This window comes from Procambarus clarkii, chromosome 33 (assembly GCF_040958095.1).
Source record: "Procambarus clarkii isolate CNS0578487 chromosome 33, FALCON_Pclarkii_2.0, whole genome shotgun sequence".
NCBI classification, from domain to species: Eukaryota; Metazoa; Arthropoda; class Malacostraca; order Decapoda; family Cambaridae; genus Procambarus; species Procambarus clarkii.
This window is the reverse complement of record NC_091182.1, coordinates 17,030,705-17,055,747: the sequence shown is the minus strand read 5'-3', so window position 1 is coordinate 17,055,747 and position 25,043 is coordinate 17,030,705. Positions and strand designations below refer to the sequence as shown.

Below are 25,043 nucleotides of genomic sequence, written 5' to 3'. Positions count from 1 at the left end.
GAATTCAAAATGCATTGTGACAGATCCAGCAATGCTGCTCAGTGTAGGAAAAGAAAATCTATACTCAATTCCAATTCCGAAAGTGACGGCGAGTGGAATCGTGTGACTAAGGCAAACAGGACAAGCCACTCCATGACAACCCATCTTCCGACAAACACTCCAGCTTCTCCAGCTCTTCCAGCTCCTCAGACTAAATCTGCACTGCCAGTCTTCAAAGTCCAGCATATCGAAGGTAAGTCTTCCTACGCTACTGTAGTGGACCTCGAAAGAGAGGACCCCCAGCTCCAGATCAGAGCAAAACCAAATCTCAGAGGAGAATATATTCTGAGGGCCAAAGACGAGTCAGCTGCAACGATTCTGAAATATTACACAAAATATGAGGAACTCAAACCAGAGCATAAAAATACGAAAAATCATTGTCCTCCACTATCCCTTGCATATGGCTCTTGACCATCTCGAAAAGGTGAACTATGTGGTGTCAGCAGAGAGATGCCAGGTAAGAACCACAAAACAGGAAACCCGACAAGTCCTTCTCACAATAAGAGGACGGATCCAGGAGCCACTTGACCTTGGAATCTGGGGCGTGTTCCAACACAGGCCTTACACCCCAGAGCCCCTAAGATGCTTTAGATGTCAGAGATTTGGGCATCACAAAGATGGCTGCCATACGTCCAGTGAGGTGCGGAGTCTGCAGCCAGCCCCATGACACAAAAATATGCATTTATAAACACAAGGCAAACCACCCTGTCCAAGCAAAGTGCCCAAATTGCTCCAAGGCACATCACGCCTGGAACTTGAAATGCCCTGAACGGCTCAACAGGCTTCAAACGAACCCCACCACGCCTACAGGGGAGCCGAAGCCCCCACTATAACTTATACCAGCTCCCTTGCCCACTAAAACCGTGTGGGGTCTACCTATTCAGGTAGAGGGGGGCACACGGCCCTTCACCATGGGCCATGGTGAAGGGTGTGAAGGCCTCCGTACAGGACAAAAAGATAGCTGGGGGCCACAAGAAACATATTCAAAGCAGTCACCCTCCCATTGCATCCGGTAAGCACACTGGGGGCAATAAGAGTAAAAGTAACAGTTCCAGTGTCAAAGTGACCACTGAGAAGGGTCAAAAAGTAACCAGGCCCCAAACCTGCACAGCATTAAATAGTGCTCTCGCACAACTGGACGCTCTCTGGCCAATGCTCAAATCTTTGGTCACCGAATTGATCGAAAGTCTGCTGTCATTACACGGTATCAAGCAAACCACAAAGACTCGGAAGACAATTGAGCACAAGCTCAAGAAATTCGAAAATATAATATCCTCACCTTCAAGAACGCAGGGTAGGAGACACCCCCCTAAAAAACAGATTTCCGACGAGTCCAGCTCGTCGGAAAGCGACATTAATGAATCAATTTCAGGTCCACTAAGAACCTATACACAAATTGCAACTTCCATGGCGTGTTCATCAGACTCCATGGATACCACGGTATTATCAGCAAATTCCAAGAACCTAGAGACCTAAAGATCTTGCAATGGAATACGCAAGGGCTGTGAACAAAATTGCAACACTTGCAATGCATAGCAGCAACCAAAGGCATAGACATCCTGATACTACAGGAGAGCTTGCTTCGAGCCGGATTAGAACCTAAAATCTCAGGCTATCGAGGCTTCTTCCTTTCATGGATCAACGGGGAATCCAGGGGATGTGCAATCTATATAAAATGTGACCTAATCTTTAAGTCCATAACCAGCCAACCCGATTGTGGAGCAGGGACAGAGGTAATGGGAGTAACTATTGAGCTAAGACACGACAAACGTGAAGTGTTTAATGTGTGCAGGTCTCCACATGCCGAAATGGATCTCTCTGTGTTATTTGGACATGCAACAACATCAAACACAATCATTTGTTGAGATTTTAATGCCCATCATCGATTGGCACTGGGCTCGAACACAACAACCTCATTCAACAGTATTCCCACATGTGTAGGGATCCACACGAATCTTACTTTATATCCAGTTTTTTCTAATTTCTTAACATTCTCTCTACACTCCATCACAATTCTCTGGTATACTGGTCATCTGCTATTTAAAGACTCTAACGCTCCTCTGCTGTCAATGAAGAAACAGACATTTTTACCACATTTGACTACTTCCTGTAATCCTGATAATACACCATGGAGTTCAGCCTGCGTTGAAGAGACATTGTCAGTTAAGCGGCGTCCAATAACAGTATCTACAGTGCCGATGTCAGTGTACTCCCTGATCAAGACTCCACATCCTGCCTTCCCATCCCTAGCTACTGACCCATCACAATATACATGTAGAGTGTTTTCTGTAGGTAATTTTCTAATTATACAATCATATGTTGCCCTCAGCTCTCCACATATGTCAGACCAATCCTAGAGTATGCGGCTCCAGCATGGAGTCCATATCTACTCAAGCATAAGACTAAACTGGAAAAAGTTCAAAGGTTTGCCACCAGACTAATACACGAGCTGAAAGGTATGAGCTACGAGGAGAGACTATGGGAACTAAACCTTACGTCACTGGGAGACAGAAGAGTTAGAGGGGACATGATCACCACATACAAGATTCTCAGAGGAATTGATAGGGTAGATAAAGACAGACTATTTAAGACAAGGAGCACATGCACTAGGGGACACAGGTGGAAATTGAGTGCCCAAATGAGCCTCAGAGACATTAGAAAGAACTTTTTCAGTGTCAGAGTAGTAGACAAATGGAATGCATTAGGAAGTGATGTGGTGGAGGCTGACTCTATACACAGCTTCAAGTGTAGATATGATAGAGCCCAGTAGGCTCAGGAACCTCTACATTAGTTGATTGATAGTTGAGAGGTGGGACCGAAGAGCCAGAGGTCATCCCCCGATAGCACAAATAGGTAAGTACACCTTAGGCTTATATCAAGATCCCCCTCAAGATCGACCTACTGACTCTCCCCAGGATGTCACCCCACAACAGTTGCCTAACTCCCGGGTACCTATTTACTGCTTGGTAACCAGAGGAATTACGTGAAAAAAGTGCCAAACTATTTGTATCTAGGGAAACGATCCCGGGATTCCCGATTATGAGTCGAAAGGGAAGCCAACTGTACCACGAGGCCCATGTGGGTTATTGGGTTCTAGATGAGTGGAATAGACAGGTAACACTACTGAAGTAAACAGTTGATCCCAGTGGCCAAAATATGCATGAGTAACGTAACTTCAACGTTGAATTAACGCTACTCATGCATATTTGGGTAACTAATTTCAAAGATATGTGTTAGGTACAACGACGAGAGAGGCCAATAGGTCTGCTGCAATGTTTCCTAATTCTTATGTTCTAATGCTTTATACGATTTTGTACACCTTAGTTACACTGCAGATCAAAGGTTCAATTCCTCGCAAAAAATGCAGATGAATATGCACACAAAAGTCCTCCCAGTTCTACTTACACTTTCGCGCTCTCGGCTAAGGTCACTCAGCCAACCTTATGTGTGCTTGGCGTTTTTATCACTTAAGTGTAAAAACAAAAATGTGTATACTCTTTTTACTTTTCTGACCTTAGTTTTCATGCTACGTATTTCATTTTGGTACCAACGTGTTCGCAATAAAATTCTCTAGAAGAACATCAGTAAAAAAAGTCACAAAAGCTATAGAGATACCAGCATGAAATAAATAACTACGAAGATGAATCGCCGTGAGCGCTCAACAGCAACAAAATGTTTTTACTCTTGGGATTATTATCACCTCTACAATTGTCCTACAGCCTTAATTTTGGTATCAATGGACTCCCAATAAAATTCCCAACACGATGATATGAATATAATCGTAGAATAATGGTCCCGGCCCACCCGCAAGAGTGTGGGAAGTGGGCGCACTGTTACCCGGAAAAGGCGACTGGACGACACACAGGCGAAACGTTGCTTTGAAAGTTTATACTTATTTCACTGTTCTGATATTATTATTGTATGTATGTCATTCATTTTTATGGCAATGTTTTCGCAATAGAATGTTCTATGAGCTAAATTATACTACACAAACTTGGACCAAATAGGTGTACTTACCAAGGGAAGGCTGGTTGTGGAACAGTAAGTTGAGCATTTGTTCTTCTCTCCACCTTCTTCAGGTTCTTCATTCCTGAAGTTGCTCAACAGATGGTTTGTAGGTGGAGTGAAGCTGTTGCGGGTGGTTACTTCTTCACCACCCAATACACCTGTTTCCGGTGGTAATTGGGGTAGCAGGGAACAACACAGAGTGCAACACCACAGGTCTTGCATCCATAGTTCGTGTCCTTCCTTTTACCGGACCGTGCGCATGCATGACACTTGAGACGTTTGGGCAGTCTGTAAATTTCATGTTTCAGTTTGTAGTTCATGCGATTTTCTGAATCAACAATAGGGCGGCCAGGTCCTCTCGCTGGAGGTGTAACAGGAGTTGCAGGAGAGTCAGATTCATCTGACAAAACAGTTTCGTCAACTGGCAGTGTGGCAGACATGTCGGGTTCAGATTCGTTGTCTGCTTCATCTTGAGGTGGTGTAGTGAACAAAGGCCGCCTCACACCAGATGGTCCGGGAGTTGGCATGGCGTCAGCATTGGCAGGAGGTGTGTCATCATTTATGTCTGGAGAGTGCCGCAAGTGTTGAGATGATGATGTTGTTTTAGGCCACTCCTCTGTGTCCCAGTGAAATAGGGCCCAGATTGCCACTTCGTGGAACTGTAGCAATGTTAGCTTTTTTCGATCAGTTGTGTTGTATTTGTACAAAACATAGGCATTATGCAATGCCATTTGCAGGAAATAAAAGGTAATCTTTTTGGTCCACTTGTGAGTTTTCCTGGTAAAATGGTAATATTTAACCATTTGATCGAAGTGGTCCACACCTTTCATGAACTTATTGTACTCGCAAATTGCAGTCGGTTTGTTCACTGTTACCTGTTGTATTCCACTTGTTCCGTCTCGGTTGCGAATTCGCTTCCTTCGCTGAACTCGCTGAGTGTCTGCATTGTGGATGTTGGTAATGATTGAAACCACTCGCTTGTCTTTCCACAGGAGAATGAAGGTATTATCTTTGCGGCGGTATACTGTGGTATCCAGTGGAAGTTTACCCTTGGCTAGAGCTTGCAATACCTTTGGGGCGCCACGTAGCATTCTAATTGTGCCACATGTGTACACCCCAAGTTCTCTCAATGTTTCTTGAGTGCTTGTAGAAGTGCTTGGGCCTTGACCTTGATCCATTTTTGATGAAGTAATTGGGTATAATCCACACGGAAACGGGTAAAAATGCTCGAGTTTGGCGCGCGAGGGGAGCGTGATCGACTCACGACACGTGACACGAAAACAATGGGCCCGTCACGTGACCGGGTAGGCCGACGCGCCAGGCGGCCTAGTGGTGAGAAAGAGAACTTAATGGCGCGTCGTTTGAAACAAACCCCAATGAAATCGGATTAAAATTGAATTTTATACAAATATTTTAAAAGTAGACATAACTTTATGTCCACTATGCGTTTACGTTAGACGAAACCGAACGCGCCGGCGCGTCCAGATAGCGCGAAAGTGTTTTAATTAAAACGCCAACCTTCTCATGTACCCCCTCCCCCCCACACAGCACACACACAAAAACAGGAGTTCGATCTGGAAGGCACAAATAGGTGAACATTCCATTGGCCCTGGGTCGATTTCCAGCCGAAAAAAATTAAGGTGGAATTATTTTTCTTTTGTATCACATAACCTTGAGCATTACGGGCGGAGGCTCTTGCATCTATTTTATTGGCATAATATTACACACCAGTTCACTCGCACAGCTGTGAATTCGAACAGCTGGGAAGGGAGCTGGTGGCTGAGTGGACAGCGCTCTACACTCGTAGACATAGGGACCGGGGTTCGATACCTGGCACCGCCGGAAAAATAAATGGGCAGAGTTTCCTTTACTCTGATGCACTTGTTACCTTGCAGCAAACAGGTACCTGGGAGTTAGACAGCTGCTACGGGCTGCTTCCTCTGTATGTGTGTGTGTGTGTACTCACCTATTTGTACTCACCTATTTGTGCTTGCGGGGGTTGAGCTTTGGCTCTTTGGTCCCGCCTCTCAAGTGTCAATCAACTGGTGTACAGATTCCTGAGCCTACTGGGCTCTATCATATCTACATTTGAAACTGTGTATGGAGTCAGCCTCCACCACATCACTGCCTAATTCATTCCATCCGTTAACTACTCTGACACTGAAAAAGTTCCTTCTAACGTCTCTGTGGCTCATGTGGGTACTCAGTCCCACCAGTGATGAATAGTTTATCATTGTTTACCCGGTCGATTCCTCTGAGGATTTCGTAGGTTGTAATCATGTCTCCCCTTACTCTTCTGTCTTCCTGCGTCGTAAGGTGCATTTCCCGCAGCCTTTCCTCGTAACTCACGCCTCTTAGTTCTGGGACTAGTCTAGTGGCATACCTTTGGACTTTTTCCAGCTTCGTCTGGTGCTTGACAAGGTACGGGCTCTATGCTGGGGCCGCATACTCCAGGATTGGTCTTACATATGTGGTGTACAAGATTCTAAATGATTCCTCACACAGGTTCCTGAACGCTGTTCTGATATTAGCCAGCCTCGCATATGCCGCAGACGTTATTCTCTTTATGTGGGCTTCTAGATACAGGTTTGGTGTGATATCAACTCCTAGATCTTTCTCTCTGTCCGTTTCATTAAGTACTTCATCTCCTATTCTGTATCCTGTGTCTGGCCTCCTGTTTCCACCGCCTAGTTTTATTACTTTGCATTTACTCGGGTTGAACTTCAACAGCCATTTGTTGGACCATTCACTCAGTCTGTCTAGGTCATCTTGTAGCCCCCTACTATGGTCCTCAGTTTCATTCCTCCTAATAATTTTTGCATCATCGGTAAACATTGAGAGAAACGATTCTATACCCTCTGGGAGATCATTTACATATATCAGAAACAGTATAGGTCCAAGTACTGACCCCGGCGGGACTCCACTCGTAACATCTCGCCAATCTGAGACCTCACCCCTCACACTCACTCATTGTCTCCTGTTGCTTAGGTACTCCTTTATCCAATGGAGTACCTTCCCTTTCACTCCAGCTTTTTCACTAGCCTCTTGTGTTGCACTTTATCAAAGGCTTTCTGACAATCCAAAAATATGCAGTCTCCCCACCCGTCTGTCTTGCCTTATTTTTGTTGCCTGGTCATAGAATTCAAGTAACCTTGTGAGGCAGGACCTGCCATCCCTGAACCCATGTTGATGCTGTGTTACAAAGTTCTTTCGCTCCAGGTGCTCCACTAGCTTTCTTCGCATAATCTTCTCCATCAGCTTGCATAGTATGCAGGTTAGGGACACTGGCCTGTAATTCAGTGCCTCTTGTCTATCCCCTTTTTTGTATATCGGGACTACATTAGCTGCTTTCCAAATTTCTGGCAATTCCCCTGTTGCCAGTGATTTGTTATACACTATGGAGAGTGGTAGGCACAGTTCTTTTGCTCCTTCCTTTAGTATCCAAGGGGAGATTCCATCTGGGCCTATAGCCTTTGTCACATCCAACTCTAGTAAACACTTCCTTACTTCCCCGCTGGTAATCTCAAACTCTTCCAGCCGTTCCTGGTTAGCTATTCCCTCTCTTATCTCTGGGATTTCTCCTTGCTCTAAGGTGAACACCTCCTGGAATTTCTTATTCAGTTCCTCACACACTTCCTTGTCGTTTGAAGTGAATCCTTCTGCCCCTATCCTTAATTTCATAACCTGTTCCTTTAATGTCGTTTTTCTCCTGATGTGGCTATGCAGCAATTTAGGCTGAGTCTTTGCCTTGCTTGCGATGTCATTTTCGTATTGTCTTTCTGCCTCTCTTCTCATCCTGACATATTCATTTCTGGCATTCTGGTATCTTTCTTTGCTCTCCAGTGTCCTGTTATTCCTATAGTTTCTCCATGCCCTTTTACTTTGCTGCTTAGCTAGCCTACATCTCTGATTAAACCATGGGTTTCTCATCTTCATTTCACTGTTTTCCTTTTGGGCTGGGACAAACTTGTTTGCTGCGTCCTTGCACTTTTGCGTGATGTAGTCCATCATATCTTGGGCCGTCTTTTTCCTGAGCTCTGTTTCCCATGCTATATCTGTTAGAAATTTTCTTATCTCCTCATAGTTTCCTTTTCGGTATGCTAACCTTTTGGTTTCGGTATCCCTCCTCGAGTTCAATAACACTTCTTCAATCAGGTACTCAAACACCAATACACTGTGGTCGCTCTTTCCTACTGGGGCCACAAAACCGATTTCTCTTATGTCAGAGTCATTCAGGGTGAAGACCAGGTTGAGTCTCGCTGGTTCGTCATTTCCTCTCATCCTTGTGGGTTCACTGACATGCTGGGTTAAAAAGTTCCTAGTCACCACCTCCAGTAGTTTGTCTCTCCACATATCCTCTCCCCCATGCGGTTCCTTGTTCTCCCAGTCAATCCTTCCGTGATTGAAGTCCCCCATGATTAGCAGGTGGGATCTATTTCTACAGGCAGCAGTGGCTGCCCTCTCAATTATAGTGTTAACTGCCATGTTGTTGTTTTCGTACTCTTGACTGGGTCTTCTGTCATTTGGTGGAGGGTTATATATTACTGCTACTACTATTCTTGGTCCTCCCATTGTCATGGTGCCTGCTATGTAGTCTCTGAAACCCTCAATGCCTTGAATAGCTATCTCCTTAAAACTCCATTCCTCTCTCATGAGCAGGGCCACTCCGCCTCCTCCCCTACCTTCCTTCTCTTTCCTTATTACTGTGTAATAGAGTTTTGTTTCAGTGAGTCCGATTACATCTGGGTTCACTTCTTGGGCTTTTTCACTTAGTTCACTTGCCTTGCTTGTGATCTCATCTATGTTCGAGTACATTGCCCTGAAACTGACTCTCTTCTACTTCTCCTCTGGGGGGGGGGGGGACCTGTGGGGTCTGGGGAGAGCGGGAGCTGGGAGGATCTGGTACGGGGAGACTGGTGGAGGAGGAACTGCTTGGGGGGGTGGGGGGAGGGGGAGGGTAGGGGCGGTGGGTGAGAGGGGGAGGGTTGGGGGGTGGGTGAGAGGGGGAGGGTTGGGGGGTGAGAGGGGAAGGGTTGGGGGGTGAGAGGGGGAGGGTTGAGAGGGGGAGGTTTCGGGGGGGGGGGGGTGAAAGGGGGAGGGTTGGGGAGATGGGGGAGAAGGGGGGGGGTTTGGGGGGGCATTAAAGGGGGGAGGGCTTGAGGGGCATGGGGGGAAAGGGAAGGCTGAGGTGGGTGAGGAATAGGGGAGGATTTTGGCGAGTGGTGGAGAGGGGAAGGCTTAGGTGGGGTGGGGGAGAGTGGGGGGCGGGGGAGAACGGAGGGCTTGTGGATGGGAGAGACAGGAGGGCATGTGGGAGAAAGGAGGGCTTGGGGGATGGGGGAGAAGGGAGGTCCTGGTGGGAAGGGTGAGTGGGAGGAGGGGGGTGAGTGGGAGGAGGGGGGTGGGTGGTGGGAGGGTGCCTTAGGTGGGTACTTAGTGGGAGGCTGACAGGGGTTGGGGCAGGTAGGGTGTGTGTGTGTGTGTGTGTGTGTGTGTGTGTGTGTGTGTGTGCGTGTGTGTGTGTGTGTGTGTGTGTGTGTGTGTGTGTGCGTGTGTGTGTGTGTGTGTGTGTGTGTGTGTGTGTGTGTGTGTGTGTGTGTGTGTGTGTGTGTGTGTGTGTGTGTGTGTGTGTGTGTGTGTGTGTGTGCGTTTGTGTATTCACCTAGTTGTATTCACCTAGTTTTGCTTGCAGGGGTTGAGCTCTGATCTTTCGCTGTCAATCAATCAACTGTTACTGACGATTAAATTTTTTAACCCACCCACACACACACAGAAATAAGGGAAGTCAAAGTTGAAGCCCCCATAGGAATGAGTGACCACAGTGTACTGACTTTTGAGTACTTGGTGGAGGTAGGGATAACCTATCCAAGGATGGGATTGGAGGGAAAAAGGCTAAATTACCGAAGAGGAAAATATGACGAGATGAGTAACTTCCTCAGAGGAATACCATGGGAAACAGAACATAGAGACAAGAATGTGCAGGACATGATGGATTTTGTCACCCAGAAGTGCCAGGAAACTGCAGACCGGTTTATCCCCGTCCAAAAGGAGAAAAACGAAAAAACAGAAAAACCCATGGTTCAACCAGGAATGCAATGTAGCGAAACAACTGAGTAAAACAACATGCAGAAACTACAGAAATAACGGAATACCGGAGAGTAGGGAGAGATACCAGAGGGCCAGAAATGAGTACCTCAGAGTGAGGACAGAAGCAGAGAGACAGTATGAAAATGACATAGTGAGTAAAGCCAAGACCAAGCCAAAGCTGCTCCACAGCCACATCAGGAGGAAAACAGCGGTGAAGGAACAAGTGATGAAACTGCGAAAAGGGGAGAACAGATACATAGAGAATGACAAGGTGTGTGAAGAACTCAACAAGAGATTCCAGGAGGTCATCACAATAGAACAAAGAGAAGCCCCTGCACTAAATGAGGAGGAGGCTGCAAAGCTACCAACCTTGGAGGAATTTGACCTCACCAGTGATGAGGTCAAAAGGTGACTGCTGGGGCTGGATGTGACAAAGGTTGTTGGGCCTGATAGAATCTCACCATGGATACTAAAGGAAGGTGCAGAAGCACTAAGTGTGCCACTCTCTATGGTGTATAACAGGTCACTGGAAACAGGAGACTTACCAGAAAGTTGGAAGACAGCTAACGTAGTCCCAATATACAAGAAGGGTGACAGGCAAGAGGCACTGAACTACAGGCCAGTTTCCCTAACGTGTATACCATGCAAGGTGATGGAGAAGATCATGAGGGAAAGGCTCGTAGAACACCTGGAGGGAAATAACTTTGTAACGCACCACCAACATTGGTTCAGGGATAGTAAATCGTGCCTCACAGGTTTAATAGAATTCTATGACCAGACAACAAAAAATTGGCAGGAAAGAGAAGAGTGGGCAGACTGCATTTTCCTTGACTGCCAGAAAGCCTTTGATACAGTACCCCATAAAAGGCTGTTAAAAAAGTTGGAGCAACAGGCAGGAGTAAAAGGGAAGGTGCTCCAGTGGATAAGGGAATACTTAAGCAACAGGAAACAGCGAGTAACGGTGAGGGGGGAGACATCAGAGTGTCGAAATGTCACCAGCGGAGTCCCACAGGGCTCAGTACTTGGACCCATCCTGTTTCTAATATATGTAAACGATCTTCCGGAGGGTATAGACTCATTCCTCTCAATGTTTGCTGATGATGCAAAAATTATAAGAAGAATCATTACGGATGAAGATAGACAGAGACTACAGGATGACCTGGACAAACTGGAGGAATGATCTAGAAAATGGCTGCTAAAGTTCAACTCAGGAAAGTGTAAAGTAATGAAATTAGGCGAAGTGAGCAGAAGGCTGAACACAATGTATCATCTGGGAGGTGAAATCCTGCAGGAGTCAAATAGAGAGAAAGATCTGGGGGTTGATATCACACCGAACCTGTCCCCAGAGGCCCACATCAAAAGAATATCATCAGCGGCATATGCTAGACTGGCCAACATAAGAACTGCCTTTAGAAACTTGTGTAAAAAAATGTTCAGGACCCTGTATACCACTTATGTAAAACTAATACTGGATTGTGCAGCTCCAGCCAGGAGTCCATACCTATTTAAACACAAGCCAAATATAGAGAAGATTCAGTGGTATGCCATCAGGCTCGTCCCGGAACTGAGAGGAATGAGCTACGAGGAAAGGCTAAAGGAGCTGAACCTCACATCCCTGGAAAACAAAAGAGTATGGGGAGACATGATAACCACCTACAAAATTCTCAGAGGAATTGACAGGGTGGACAAAGACAAACTCTTCAGCACGGGTGGGACACGAACAAGGGGACACAGGTGGAAACTTAGTACCCAGATGAGTCATAGAGACGTTAGAAAGAATTTGTTCAGAGTCAGAGTAGTTAATAAATGGAATGCACTAGGAAGTGATGTGGTGGAGGCTGACTCAATACAAAGTTTCTTATGTAGATATAATAGAGCTCAGTAGGCTCAGGAATCTGTACACCAGTTGATTGACAGTTGAGAGGCGGGACCAAAGAGCCAAAGCTCAACCCCCACAAGCACAATTAGGTGAGTACACGCCCAGGAAGCAGCCCGTAGCAGTTGTCTAACTCCCAGGAACCTATTTACTGCTAGGTAAGAGGCGCGTCAGGGTGAAGGAAACTCTGTCCATTTGTTTTTCCCCAGCTGCCGGGATCGAACCCTAGATCCACGAGTCTAGTGGGCTGTCCACTCAGCCAGCGAGCCCCCGTGTGTGTGTGTGTGTGTGTGTGTGTGTGTGTGTGTGTGTGATAAAATAGTTAGTAACAGTTGATTGATTGACAGTTGAGAGGCTGGCCGAAGGAGCAGAGCTCATCCTCCGCAAGTACAATTAGGTGAATACAGCTAGCAATAATACTGGTAAATGTACAAGAATGTGGAGGAAGAAGAGGCGGCGGTCGTGGAGGCTGCGACCGGACATCTGACCCACCACAAAACACTGAGGAATATGGACAAAATTAATTTCTGCTTCGATTTTGTCAATGGGCTGTGATGGATCACCAGGCGGAACTCCCGGCCACAGATGGGACTGTTTCTCGTCCACATTCTTACGCTCTCTCTCTCTATCTCATTACACTTCTCTCCTATTTCTCCTTTTTCTATTCCTTCTAATTGCGAGTTTATATAATAAATAAATGCATTTAGATTATATATGTGTATGTATGTTAATGAAATAGTTTCCTTATGGTCTGGGAATTGCCACTAGCTGACGAGTCATACGGCCATCTTGGCTACCCGGTGTTGGATACAGACAATTGTCTCTTACGTCTCCTATACGTCTCTTACAGACGTATGTCTCTTACGTCTTCTATATGTCTCTAACGTCTTCTATATGTCTCTTACAGACTTATGTCTCTTACGTCTCCTATACGTACGTCTCTTACAGAAAATCCGTAACAATTATGTCTTTAAGCTCGGTTATAAAATTAGGAACAAATACCTGTGCTCTTACAATATCTTTTAACTTAGATTTTAGATTTAATTTAGTTAATTTGAATATTATCAGAAAACGAGATGTATCAGAAGCACATACCGTAATTTCAAGATTATAAATTGAGAGCATCAGATGTTCCTGCTCGCTAAACTATCCAATTTCCTTGTTAGTTCGCGTGAATAAAATGATTGGTATAAGTTACGAGAGTTAACCATTCTGGATAAGTCTGGTGAAGAAACATATTTGATGATTTAAGAAAATTTATATCAGTTTAAATAAACGTGAGTTAAACACACTGGGCTTCAAGTTGCGTTGTGTACGTTGAAGAGGCCTGTCAGGTTATATTTGTTTCTCCTTCTTTGGTTTTCTTTATAAAAAAAAATCCCCCCTTCCCCCCCCCCCCCCCCACGTTCTTAGTTGTAATCGTTTTCTAGTTGCCTTGTTCCTCCTCAGTTCAGCCTTGGTCTCTGACAGGATGGGTTATTCTCCAGGTATCTCCCGTTTATTTGTTTTGAGTTTTGTTTAATGCAATTTTGTCTTGCTTTGTTTCGTTAAATGTCAGAGAGGTTATAGATATATATAGGTTTTAATGTGTGTATGTTTGGGTGTATGTATGTGTTGAAAGTCTGATTATTCTTGCATGCATATTCTTACTGGGAATTTTGAGTAGTCTTTAATTCATACTCGTTTTACCTGGGTGGGGAGGGTGGAGCTTTGTATATATTGAAGAGTAGTACTGACCATCCTACCCAACCCCCTTAAGTCAGTATGGAACTGTAGAGAATAAATATTTATTTACACCCGTGTAACCTACCCGCCAACAGGTTGGTGGGTATAAATAAGGTTATAACCATTTTTTTTTTTTTTTTTTTTTTTTAAGTTTGATCAGCAGAGCCTGTAGATTGTCCTTGAAGTCTTATTTCTTTTCAGTATGTATATAATTTAAAGTTTTTCGAAATGCGTAGAGGCTGTGTGAACATAACGTCAACAATATAAGAGCTGTAGATGAAAAAACTGAGGGGGGTGAAGGAAACTGGTCTAGAGTGGTGGCGGCCGCGCCTGGCCACCAGTTGATATATTTGGTCAGGTTGTCAACAACTGCTGTTAAACTCGACCGACGCACTGCTCACTAAAACCACCTTATACCCAGCTGTTTACAGGGGGGGGGGGAGTATTTGTATATACTCTTCAATATATACAAACCTATACCGGCAAGATCGGCAAAAGTTTCTTGTTAGGTGTCCTGTCTATAATTGTGGCTCCATGGTGGGTGTGGGGGCACATTCGTGAATGACTTTTTCCTCTTTTTCATGGCAGATAAGGTTTCCCTTGTATCTTCTCAGACTCGTGGGGTGGGCGACCAAGCCTCGGAGTCAAGCTGTTGGAAGACCAGGCCCTATAACCCCTGCTGCATTGGGCTCCGACCTCCTGACTACTCCCCTCCCTCCTCTTCAGTAGGGTATAGTTCCCAGCCCCCAGTAGTGACCACCTCGTCCTCTGGCACGGCTCCATCTCTCATTGTGACTACTGCGCTTCTCTCTTTGGGGGGGGGGGGTTCTCAACGCCGTCGCCGACACGGCCGCACTCGTAAGATTCCTTCCTGTAATGATACTTAAAACGCCTTATTTGGTCCCGCTATGTGGGCTAAATACTTTATCTAGAGCATCTGGATTTTACTCCCCCTGACCATTTCTCCCTCCATAAAAACCTTGTTGATTCGGATGCCTGTTATTTTTAACTCCACCAATTACGGTACGCGTGTCGTCACTGCTCCTTCTCGGGATGCAGCTAATCCCTTAGCTTTGTCCTGCATTGGAGAGACCCCTGTTCGGGTCTCTAAAAACGCTCGGTTAAATGCCAGTGTTGGCACTGTTCTCCTCCCACACAATGTTGCAACTGGTGTTTGGGACCTGAAAGATTGCCATGAGGATATTAGACATATCCTCGAAGCCCAAGGCCATTCTGTCCTCCAGGTGGACACTTTTACTCTACCACCTCGTGGTCGTGTAAACGTGTCCCTCCGCCCTCTATTATTCTTGCTGGTGCCAGATGCTCCGTTCAAGAGTACATTCCCTCTACTAGCCTTTGCAATAAGTGTTGGAAGTTCCGGCGAGGTGTCCTCAAATGCACAAGTACTGTGTTCCATGTGTGGGGATGTCATTCCAAGTCAGAGTGCACTTCTCTCCAGGCTCGCTGCCTCAATTGCGGTGAGGCCCACCCTACCCTCTCATGCTCGTGTATACACTACAAACTCCAGGAAGCCATCCTCAACTTGAAGCACAGTGATGGTCTCTTTTTTTTTTTTTTTTTTTTTTTTTTTTTTTTTTTTTTTTCTTCTTCTGAAGAGACGCAAAGTTCATCGTCTCGCCCCTTTCGCGGGTGTATCCTGTGCTCGCGTGTTGCGTTCTACCTCTCCTCGTCCTTCCCACCTTCCCCAGTCTCTAAACCGTTTCCAGGCCTTAAACCCGGCCACACCCACCACCTCCTTCCCTATTCCTTTGCCTTCTTACCTGGAAGGTCTCCCTTCTGGTTCTCCATCTGGGGGTTCCTGCCCTTTCCTACCCAGTCCACCATATCTCTTGTCTTCCCAATCTCCCCTCACGTTCTTACCCCCCCCCCCTGTCTCTTGACCCTCCACGCCACCTGTCCAGGCTGATGTCCATAATCCTCCCAGCAATCTTCGTGTTCGCTCTCGTTCCTGTTCTCCTGCTGAGACCATGGAGTCTGTCGCCCGGTACGTTGTTACTGGAACGCCTGTCTCTTAGTCAGAAATGTAAGCCTGGCTCCTCTCCAGCAGGTAAGTCGCCTCCCTCTGACTGTCACTACGTCTCCTCCCATTTCAGTGGTCGGACCCCCTGTCCCAAATATTTAGGTTTCTTTCGACCCCCGATTCCCTCTCGGTTGCTGCCCTTGTCGAGGTGCACTCCCCGATTTCTGGGCCCCCCCCCCCCCCCCCCCCTCGTCCATTAGTCCTTGCCTGCCTCTCTAGGTTATCTCCTCTTCCTCCAGATCTCATCAGTCCGCCTATGGTTCAATCCCTCTCGCTCCCTTCCCTCTATCCGTAAGTTTACCCATGGCCCCCCTAACCCAGATTTTGCTGATCCTGACTCTGAAATTCTTTAATAAACTGTTCTTTACCTTTATTTCTTGTTCTGTTACTGTCCTTTCTCTTTGATAATGTCTTCTTCAGTGGAATACTCGTGGATTTTATGCGAACTTTCATGAACTCCCCCTTTTTTAATTAGTTTTCAGCACATTGTGTTTGTCTCCAGGAACCAATGCTTGGTGCTCGTCCTGGTCACTTGCGTGGTTATTCCTTTGTACCCACCCAGCTCTTGCTGGGACCCATAAGTCTACTGCTCTTTTAATTCGTTCTGATATTCCATTCGTCCTCCTATTTCTTCCATCACCTATCCATTGTTCTGCTGCCTGTGTTTGTGTAAACAGTCTTGTTCCATGTCTTCCCCCCCCAAAAAAAAGTTTTCCTTTCCTGATCTTAAACACCACCTGGACTCCTTGCCAGAGCAGGTGCTCCTTTTGGGTGATTTAAACTGTCGACATTGCCTCTGGGGTGATATTCTGACAAACACCCGAGGTCGTCTTCTCGAACAGTTCGTTCTCGCTTCTTCTCTTCTGAATTCTGTTGAGCCCACTAGTGTGGAATCTCTAACTCGCACCCTTTCCTTTCTCGGTCTTTCTCTCTGCACGTTGTCCCTTTACTTAGGTTTCATGTGGCACGTTCTTGACCTCCATAAGTGATCACTTCCCCATTCCTAGTTTCCTTTTTCTCTTTCCACCCTCGCGTGTCCTTCCCTTGGTGGCAGTTTGCCAAGGCAAACTGGAAGCTATTCTTTCCGCACAATTATCTCTGACCTCTCTTCTCTACCTCTTTCTCGCGCCCTACTTCTTTATGACAGTCTTCCATGCTGCCCTCTGGTCTATTCCTCGCTTTTCCTCCTGTGGCGCATGGAAGTGCGTTCCCTGGTGGAATGCGGACTGTGCTCGGGCTGTCCACTCTAAGCGTGCAGCCTGGAAGAAACGCCGCCGCCTGCAGACGGCAGATTCTTTTTTTGTTTCGGACGGAAAGTGCTGTGACCTGTAGGAACATCCGTACAGCTAAACGTGAGTTGGAAATGTTTCCACCATTACGTCCAATACTCCTGTGCTGCAGATCTGAAAAAATCTGCAAGATTGCAGGAAAGTTCGTTCCAGATGTCAAGCCGGTTCTCCACCTCCGTGGAACTCTTCTAGCGGATCCAGTGAAGTTCGCGACCGAACTGGGTTCCCACTTTTCTTCTGTTGGCTCTGGTTCTCATCTTCGTCGATGCTTCCTTCTTCGTATGCCTGTTCTTGAATCTTGTCTTTTAGATTTCCACACTCGTCTCCACCTTTCCTATAACGATCCTTTCTTTTCTGAACTTCAGTCTGCCCTGGCCTTCTGTGAATTTACAGCAGCGGGCTCGGATGACGTTCATAGATGCTTCGCCATCTCCCTCCATGCATGTCTAGGTATTTAGTCTGTATAACCAGGTCTCAGTCATCGTCCGTCCCTGAGGACTGGCTCGATGCCGTTGTACTCCCTATTCGGAGACCAGGGTCTCTCGGTACGATCCTTAAGGACTTCCGCTCTACTGCTCTCAAGAGTTATTTGAAAGCTCTTTGAGCGTATGGTAAATGTCCGTCTGATGTTATTCCTAGAGCATCACCAACTCTCTCCTACTCAATTTGGTTTTCACAAGTACCGCAGTACGACTGATGTCCTGGTAAACTTGGTCTATTTTCGTACTGCTTTTGCTGCGAAGAGCTCTGTTGTTTGTCCTTTTTGACCTGGAAAAGGCTTATGAAACGAATTGGAGATACCATATTCAGTCCCAACTTCGTTCTTTTGGTCTTTGCCATGGTAATATTCCCTCTTCCTTCAAAGCTTTCTCTCTTGTATCTTTAGTCAGGCTTGGTACCACTCTATCTGCATCTTTTCGGCAGTATGAAGGTGTGCCCCAACGTAGTATTATGAGTACTACACTTTTTCTGGTTGCCCTAAATGGTCTTCTTTCCTCCCTTGCTTCTGGCGTCTTCTCCACCCTTTGTTGCCGATCTTACTCTTTGCTGTCGGGGTGGTGTTTCACCTCTTTCAACAGCGGCTTCTACTTGCGATTGATGCCGTGTCATCTTGGGCCACCAATCATGGCTTAGTTCTCTACTACTAAAACTTGTGCCATAACTTTTACTCGGAAGTGGGGTCGTTCTTCGTCCCTCTGTCACTTAATGTCATCTCCTATAGTACAAAAATTCCACGAAGCTTTTAGTTATTCTTTGACACTCGTTTGTCTTGGTCGCCCCATGTCTCTTACCTCTGTGTTGAATGCTCTAAAGCCTTTAACCTACTTCGTTTTGTCCCATACTTATTGGGAAGCGAATAGGCGCACACTCTTCTATTTGCATTCCTCTCTCGGCCTATCTATACCCGATTATGGTTGCCCTGCATACTCTTCTGCTTCTACTTTTCGCCATCTTGATCCTTTGCACTATACAGGGTTGCGCCTCAGCTCTGGTGCTTTTCGTCAAATGCCTACCCTCGGCTTGTACGCTGACACTGGCTTTCTCTCCAGGACCACCGTGTTCGTTAAAGTCTTCGCTATCTTGCACGATCCTTACAGCATCTTCACTCTCGCCTCTCTTGCTTTGACCTTTACCCCCACCTGTAATTCCTCTTTACCACCTTCCTCTTTCTGTCCATTTGTCTCGCATAAGATGCTCTTTCGGTTCGTATTACCAATGTTTCTCCTAGTATTGTTCCATCCCTGCCCCCATGGAGGGTCCCCCTTCGCAAATTTTGTACTTCTGACAAACATCACTAAAGCTTTTACCCCTCCTACAGTTCTGAAATGCCTCGTCCTTGGGCACTTTCCTTATTCCCACTCCGTTCCCATCTTCACCGATGGGTCTAAGTCTGCTGACGGTGTGGGATACTGTTTTTCCTGACCACACTTTGTATGTGTCGCCTTCCTCTGGAGGCTAGCATCTTCACAGCAGAACTTTATGCTCTTCGTCTCCTGCTTTCCCGGTCTCAATCCTCCTTTGTAGTGGTAGTCGACTCTCCTAGTGCCCTAATGTCTTTAGGGTTCTTTAACCCGGTCCACCCGGTGGTCAGATTTTCAACATTGGCCGTTTCTTATCTCTAGTAAATTTAAGTCGGTTGTGTTTTGCCGAGTTCCCAGCCATGTTGGTGTCTTTAAATGAGCGTGCAGATGCTGCAGTTAAGGAAGCTATCCACATTTGTCCCATCTCCCGTTAAGGTATTCCTGATTCAGACTTTTACCCAGTTATTCATGCCTCCATCCTTGCCCACTGGCAGAGTTGTTGGTTTTCAGTTATTGATAACAAACTGCGTACTCTAAAGTCGTGTCCCAGTGGCCTTCCGCCTGCCACTATAACTGACGATGGGAAACGGCTCTGGCAAGGTTACCCATTTAACTTGCACTCACTTAATAGAGCGCTGCCTGCCTCCTTAGTGTCCAAATTGCATTGTCCCTCTTTCGGTCGTGCATATCCTTGTTGAATGTCCTGACTTCCAGGACAACCATGTCTTGTATTCCTACCTTCCCCCCCATGGTTGCTTGTCCCATCTATACCTTTAAAAACGCTCTAATTTGAACCATCCACACTCCCTCTGGCTGTTGAAGGTGACGATATTAATCATACCAAAGACTTTATAAAATTAGATCAATTCAGGGTCTTGCCTCGGTGCCGAGGTAACCGAGGAAAGGAGGATAGTCACAAATCGGTGACAGTACGCTGGTACAACATGATTGCAGCTGGCATTGCCAGTCATTATGAACGAAGAGTTGTGGCCGTGGGAGAAAATCCGTAATAGCGAGAATCGGTCTAGGATTGAAATATCCAGAGATTCGGAATGAAAACAGTTGAGCAGTTTGTTGCAGCATCTGGAGTGACGGACACCGCCTTGACCACTATCTACGAGACTGTGGATATTTTATATATTAAAAATTTGGACAATAATAAACCCTACATTGTTGAGTTGTTAGAACATTATTTGACATATAGATGCGGTTCTAAACTCCCCATTTAGCACTTGCAAGACTTGGGGGGGGGGGGGGGGGGGGAATTAAAAGGTTGACAAATGTTAATTTTTCGTCGTCGTCTCCACCACCACTTGACCATTAAAAAAGTCTCTGCTGAATCTGGGTAAGTGTTAAGATGAACAACCCAGCGGGTGCTTTTTCCTTAAGGCAGAAGGGTGGGGGGGGGGCTTCTAAATGCTACTATGATGGTATATCCACTCGCAGGACGAGTGGTGCTGCCTAATAAACTCCCTCGTGGCAAAATTAGTCAGAGTGGACAGTTCTCACAACAGCATTATTTTCTGAGGAATTGGAACAATCACTTTTGTCTATTGCTCGCTCCTGGATCTTTTCCCCCAAGACTTCTTGGTGGCACGTTAATAGTACGTATTTGAGTGGGTTTAAGCTTGTTAATCCCTGCCGCTCCCCCTCTCCGGCCCTGGAAGGATGAACCCCTCTAAGTATTCTGAATGCTGTAAACGGTGTTAAACTTCTAAAACACCGTACGTCCACAAAAGTGAAATACGTCGAAGTATATTTGTCACTTGTGTTTTTGAGTTTGGCTCTTGGGGGCAAGGGCTCCAGATGGCAAAGAAAATGCATTAAATGAATACTAGTTAGATTTCAAACTTATGACTCCTTGTATATGAAAAGGGGTTTCATCTGGCCAGTCTCGGCATCATAGCATAAATAAGGAGAAAACAAATAGTGAAGGTGTCGAAATTATTCCAAAATGGTAAAATGATTATCAATAAAGTGAAAACTGAAATCAAATTTGACTATCACAATAGCATACATTAAAAATTGTTCTATTCAAAAAAGTTAAAAAAAAATTTAGTTTTCAATATTTTTTAATCGGACAATTTGCATGAAACTTACTTTACATAGTTTCTCTACAATCCCATGTAAGCGTTTGTCCTTGGTTCATTTATTGATTTTATAATGACAATAAACGTGACATATTTGATTTTTTTCTAGGGGGAACTTTGAATATATATATTGGGGAAAACTAAAGAATTTCTGGAAACTCCTTAACTCCGGATCCTTTATATGCTAATGTGTCGGAAAAGTGTTATAAAATGATTATATCTGAGAGGTGTTTGTTTATTGACACTTGAAAATGTGTAAAATTCGTTGAAAAAAATACAATTACGCTGCAGTACTTAAACTTGGAACAATTGCATCCCTTTTCATATACTAGTCAAAATATTGGTTGACATTGAACAACTTTTAAGAAACCATGCCCCCTTAACAACCGCCAGAGGGATATTATAGCCACTGTAGTACCTTTTTTTAATAATAAATTTAGGTGGGACTAAATGGCAGATGCTGCCAACTATAATAATTGATGGTAGGTGGATCTTTACTCTTAACCTTGGGTTCAATAAATTGTCTAGTGTAACAAAGGCTTCTGTAACTATTTATACACTGCAGATGAGAGGTGGGAACAGAATAAAAGCTCGACCCTCTGCAAGCACAAATAGGAGAGTACTATGGTGTTACACCAACTTGGCAAACCTTGCTAGATTATCTGATGCGGTTGCAGCACAATTCTTAATGCACTAGTGTGCAAACTGAATGTGTTAGCAGGGAGTGGGAAATATACTTAATGCTTAGCAATAAAGGTGACTCCCCATCATGGTTCATTGTCAATGAAGTAAAGACTTGAATGGTTATCTTGAGATGATTTCGGGGCTTTAGTGTCCCTGCGGCCCGGTCCTCGACCAAGCCTCCACCCCCAGGAAGCAGCCCGTGACAGCTGACTAACTCCCAGGAACCTATTTACTGCTAGTTAACGGGGGCATTCAGGGTGAAAAACTTTGCCCATTTGTTTCTGCCTCGTGCGGGAATCGAACCCGCGCCACAGAATTAAGAGTCCTGCGCGCTATCCACCAGGCTACGAGGCCCCTTGGTGAATAATTTGTGAGCAAATAATTTAAAATTCTTGTATGAATAAAGGCAGAGTAGACCGAAAGTGGTAATAAAAGATGGCAGTTTTCTAGTAAAAAACCTAAATAATAACAACAAATTGGTGTTGACTTAAAGTTGGTCTTAACTGCCTGGGAAATGCTATTTTTAGTTCGGCGTTTCTAATTATTAATTAACTCGTGGTTTCTTGCATTGTTTTAATGATGCAGCACCTTAATAGGTGCTAGGACAGAGAACCACATAATTAAGTGGTTGTAACAAAGCTGTGCATTAGTCATTAACGTTAGCTTCTCTACAGATTACGAAGTCAGCAGTACTGCTGCTGGATTAAATGCCAGCCCTGCTGCCCTGCCCGGAGGTGGGTCTGCTAAAAGAGCACGCACGGTCTACACTTCAGCTCAGCTTGTCGAACTGGAGAAGGAGTTCCACTTCAAAAAATACCCGTCTCGGGTAAGGCGGATAAAAATTGCGGCGTCGCTCAGCCTGTCTGAACGGCAGATCACGGTATGGTTTCAGAACCGTCGGATGAAGTATAAGAAGCAGAAATCCGAGGGAATATTCGACAAGAGCTCCAGTTCACCGTGTGCATCACCTGCTGTGTGTATGCCAACAGCATCCCCTTCAAGCGAAGTAAACGCCTTCTCTCCAGCCAACCAGTTTCACTGCGGGGGTCATCAGCAGTTGTCACACGGGTCGGGAGTGTCCAGTCCTCATCACCTACAAGAAGCTCTTCACTACTTCCCTAGCAATTACAGTGGGCCCAATCAGTACAACAGATCCGGTATGGTCGCCTCCATGACGGGACACCATGGACCCACGCCCCACTACATGGCGCCCACTAACTTCTCTCCTGCCGTCAGCATGCACGACATGCAATTGATGGGACAAGGTCATTATGGGTATCAATACAACCTGCACATGCCATGCCCACCGCCCCTACAAGAGTCCCCACCCTACCCTCTGTTGCATATACCCTCAGTCGCAACAGATTGGACAAAAGAGTTACGACAAGAGGAAAGAGACACTAACCAGCCTGTAGACTATCTCTAGTTCATCTATGGGTAGTTTGGCTGTCTTTCCCTCTTCCCCCCCCCCCCTCACGCCAAAGGACAATTATTTATCGCTGACGCGGCATGGGCAGAAAAGATAGCTAGTGGCGTGTATCTTTATTAATCTCTAAAGACGTCGAAGATGCTAGAATGTTTACATAGTGCTGAAGGCTGAAATTCCACACAACTGTTGTTAGCAGTGAGCGTGGAACGTCAGTGGCCACCCACCACAATATATCTGGTAACATTCTCTCCACACTCTCCCACCCCCATCCCCCAGGATGGGGCAAGTGTAGGTTTGGTTATCCTTTAGGGGAGTGATGGGGGGGGGGGGGTGGAACTAAAGAATAAATTTAGACATTTGTAAAGATGGTATAAAGTCGACTATCTTAATTAAACTTAAGATTAATCATAGTTACCTAGCATGTAAGAAAATGTATTTGGTTAGTAGTATTAAATATGAAACCTTAGCAATGGCTTAACTGTGTGACTATCCACTATAATTTTATTTGGTGTCATTTTTCAGTAACATTTTAAAGAGCGAGATTTTATTGAGGTAAATGCCCTAAATGGGATGTGGCAGCTCAAGCTAGTCTCGCCCAGTTCTTTAATTTTGTTTATCGTGGGTTTATTTACGGAACCCCCCTCCCAATCCGGCCCATTGGCGCTGTGAGGGGGCTCGGTGGTCGGCTGATGGAGGGTGATGCGCCATGGGACGGTCCTGTGTCTTTTTTTTTTTTTTTTTTTTTTTACCTAGTGCTCCTGCTGCCGTCTTCTCCAATTGTGCCAGATTGCTTTTCCTTTTCCTTATGTTAAGTTTTTCTCACCCTCTTCTATCTGTTTCCTGCTGACTTTTTTGCTTGCTTTAGTTGTTCTTTCGGACTTCTTCTATTTTGATGCCTGGGTGCTCGAGGAGGCATACTCTTGCATCCAAAGAACTGTAGTACCCAACTTGGAGAGCGAGGGGAACCTTTTTTTTGTCAATCCTCCTTTCGTCACTGAACCCGATCTTGACGGACTGATGGTTCTTAAGGTGGCGAAGGTGGGGGCATATACTCATGACGCACCCCTGACATGATTGGCGATAGCTTCTTGTTGGGTGTCCTGTCGCCAATTTTGGCTCTATGGACGTATTTGGGCACGTTCATGATTGAATGTTTTTCCTTTCGTACCTATGTCGCATTCTGTTTCTCTTTTACCTTCTCAGCCTCGTGGGGTGGGCGACCCAGCCCCCCCCCCCCCCGAGTTGGACCGTGTTGGAAGACCATGCTCTGTAGCCCCCGCTGCATTGGGTCCCGACCTTGCTCCTCCTTTGACCTCTGCTTACTTTTCTTGGCTCCCCTCCCTCCTCTGTGGTTGGGTCGAGCCCAAGCCCCCAGTGGTGGCCACCTCGTCCCCTGGCACGGCTTCGTTTCTAGTTTGTGACTACTGTGCCTTTTAACCCCCCCCCCCCCTCTGGGAGTTCTAAACGCCATCCTCGACACGTCCGCACTAGCTCGATTTCTTCCCGTACTAATGTGTATCAGGCCTTGTTAGGTCCTGCTTCGTGGGCCAACTACTTTGATCTCCTCCCTCTTGATTCTGCGCCTCCTGACGATTTCTCTTCATAGACACCTTGTTGATTCTGTAGGTGCCTCTTACTTTCCACCCCACCCGTCTCGGTACACGTGTCGTTGCTGCTCCTTCTCAGGATGCAGCTTCCCGCTTGGCTGCTTTGTCTGCCTTGGCAAGACCCTTGAAAGTCTCTAAGAGTGCTCAATTGAATGCCAGTATTGGCACTATTCTCCTCCCACCCCATGTTGCTACCGTTGTTCGGAATTGTTAGGACTGCCACGAAGATATTCGTCAACTTCTAGATGCCCAGGGCCATTCAGTCCTCCAGGTAGATTAGTTTACTCGTCCCTCTCTCGTGGCCGACGCCGTCCTACCATCAAACCTTTGATGGTGGGACCCTTCACCCTGTCATACTTGCTGGTG

The 25,043-nt window shown here is 45.9% G+C and overlaps 1 protein-coding gene across 1 annotated transcript; it reads left to right on the top strand.

Annotated features, from left to right (window-relative positions):
• The first annotated feature begins 13,460 nt into the window (after positions 1–13,460).
• On the top strand, positions 13,461–23,544 carry LOC138370861 (homeobox protein Hox-A3-like). The gene is made up of 2 exons (XM_069335467.1): positions 13,461–13,497; positions 22,316–23,544. Exons 1-2 carry the CDS (start codon positions 13,482–13,484, stop codon positions 23,065–23,067), a joined length of 768 nt encoding a protein of 255 aa, XP_069191568.1. The 5' UTR covers positions 13,461–13,481; the 3' UTR covers positions 23,068–23,544.
• The last annotated feature ends 1,499 nt before the right edge of the window (positions 23,545–25,043 follow it).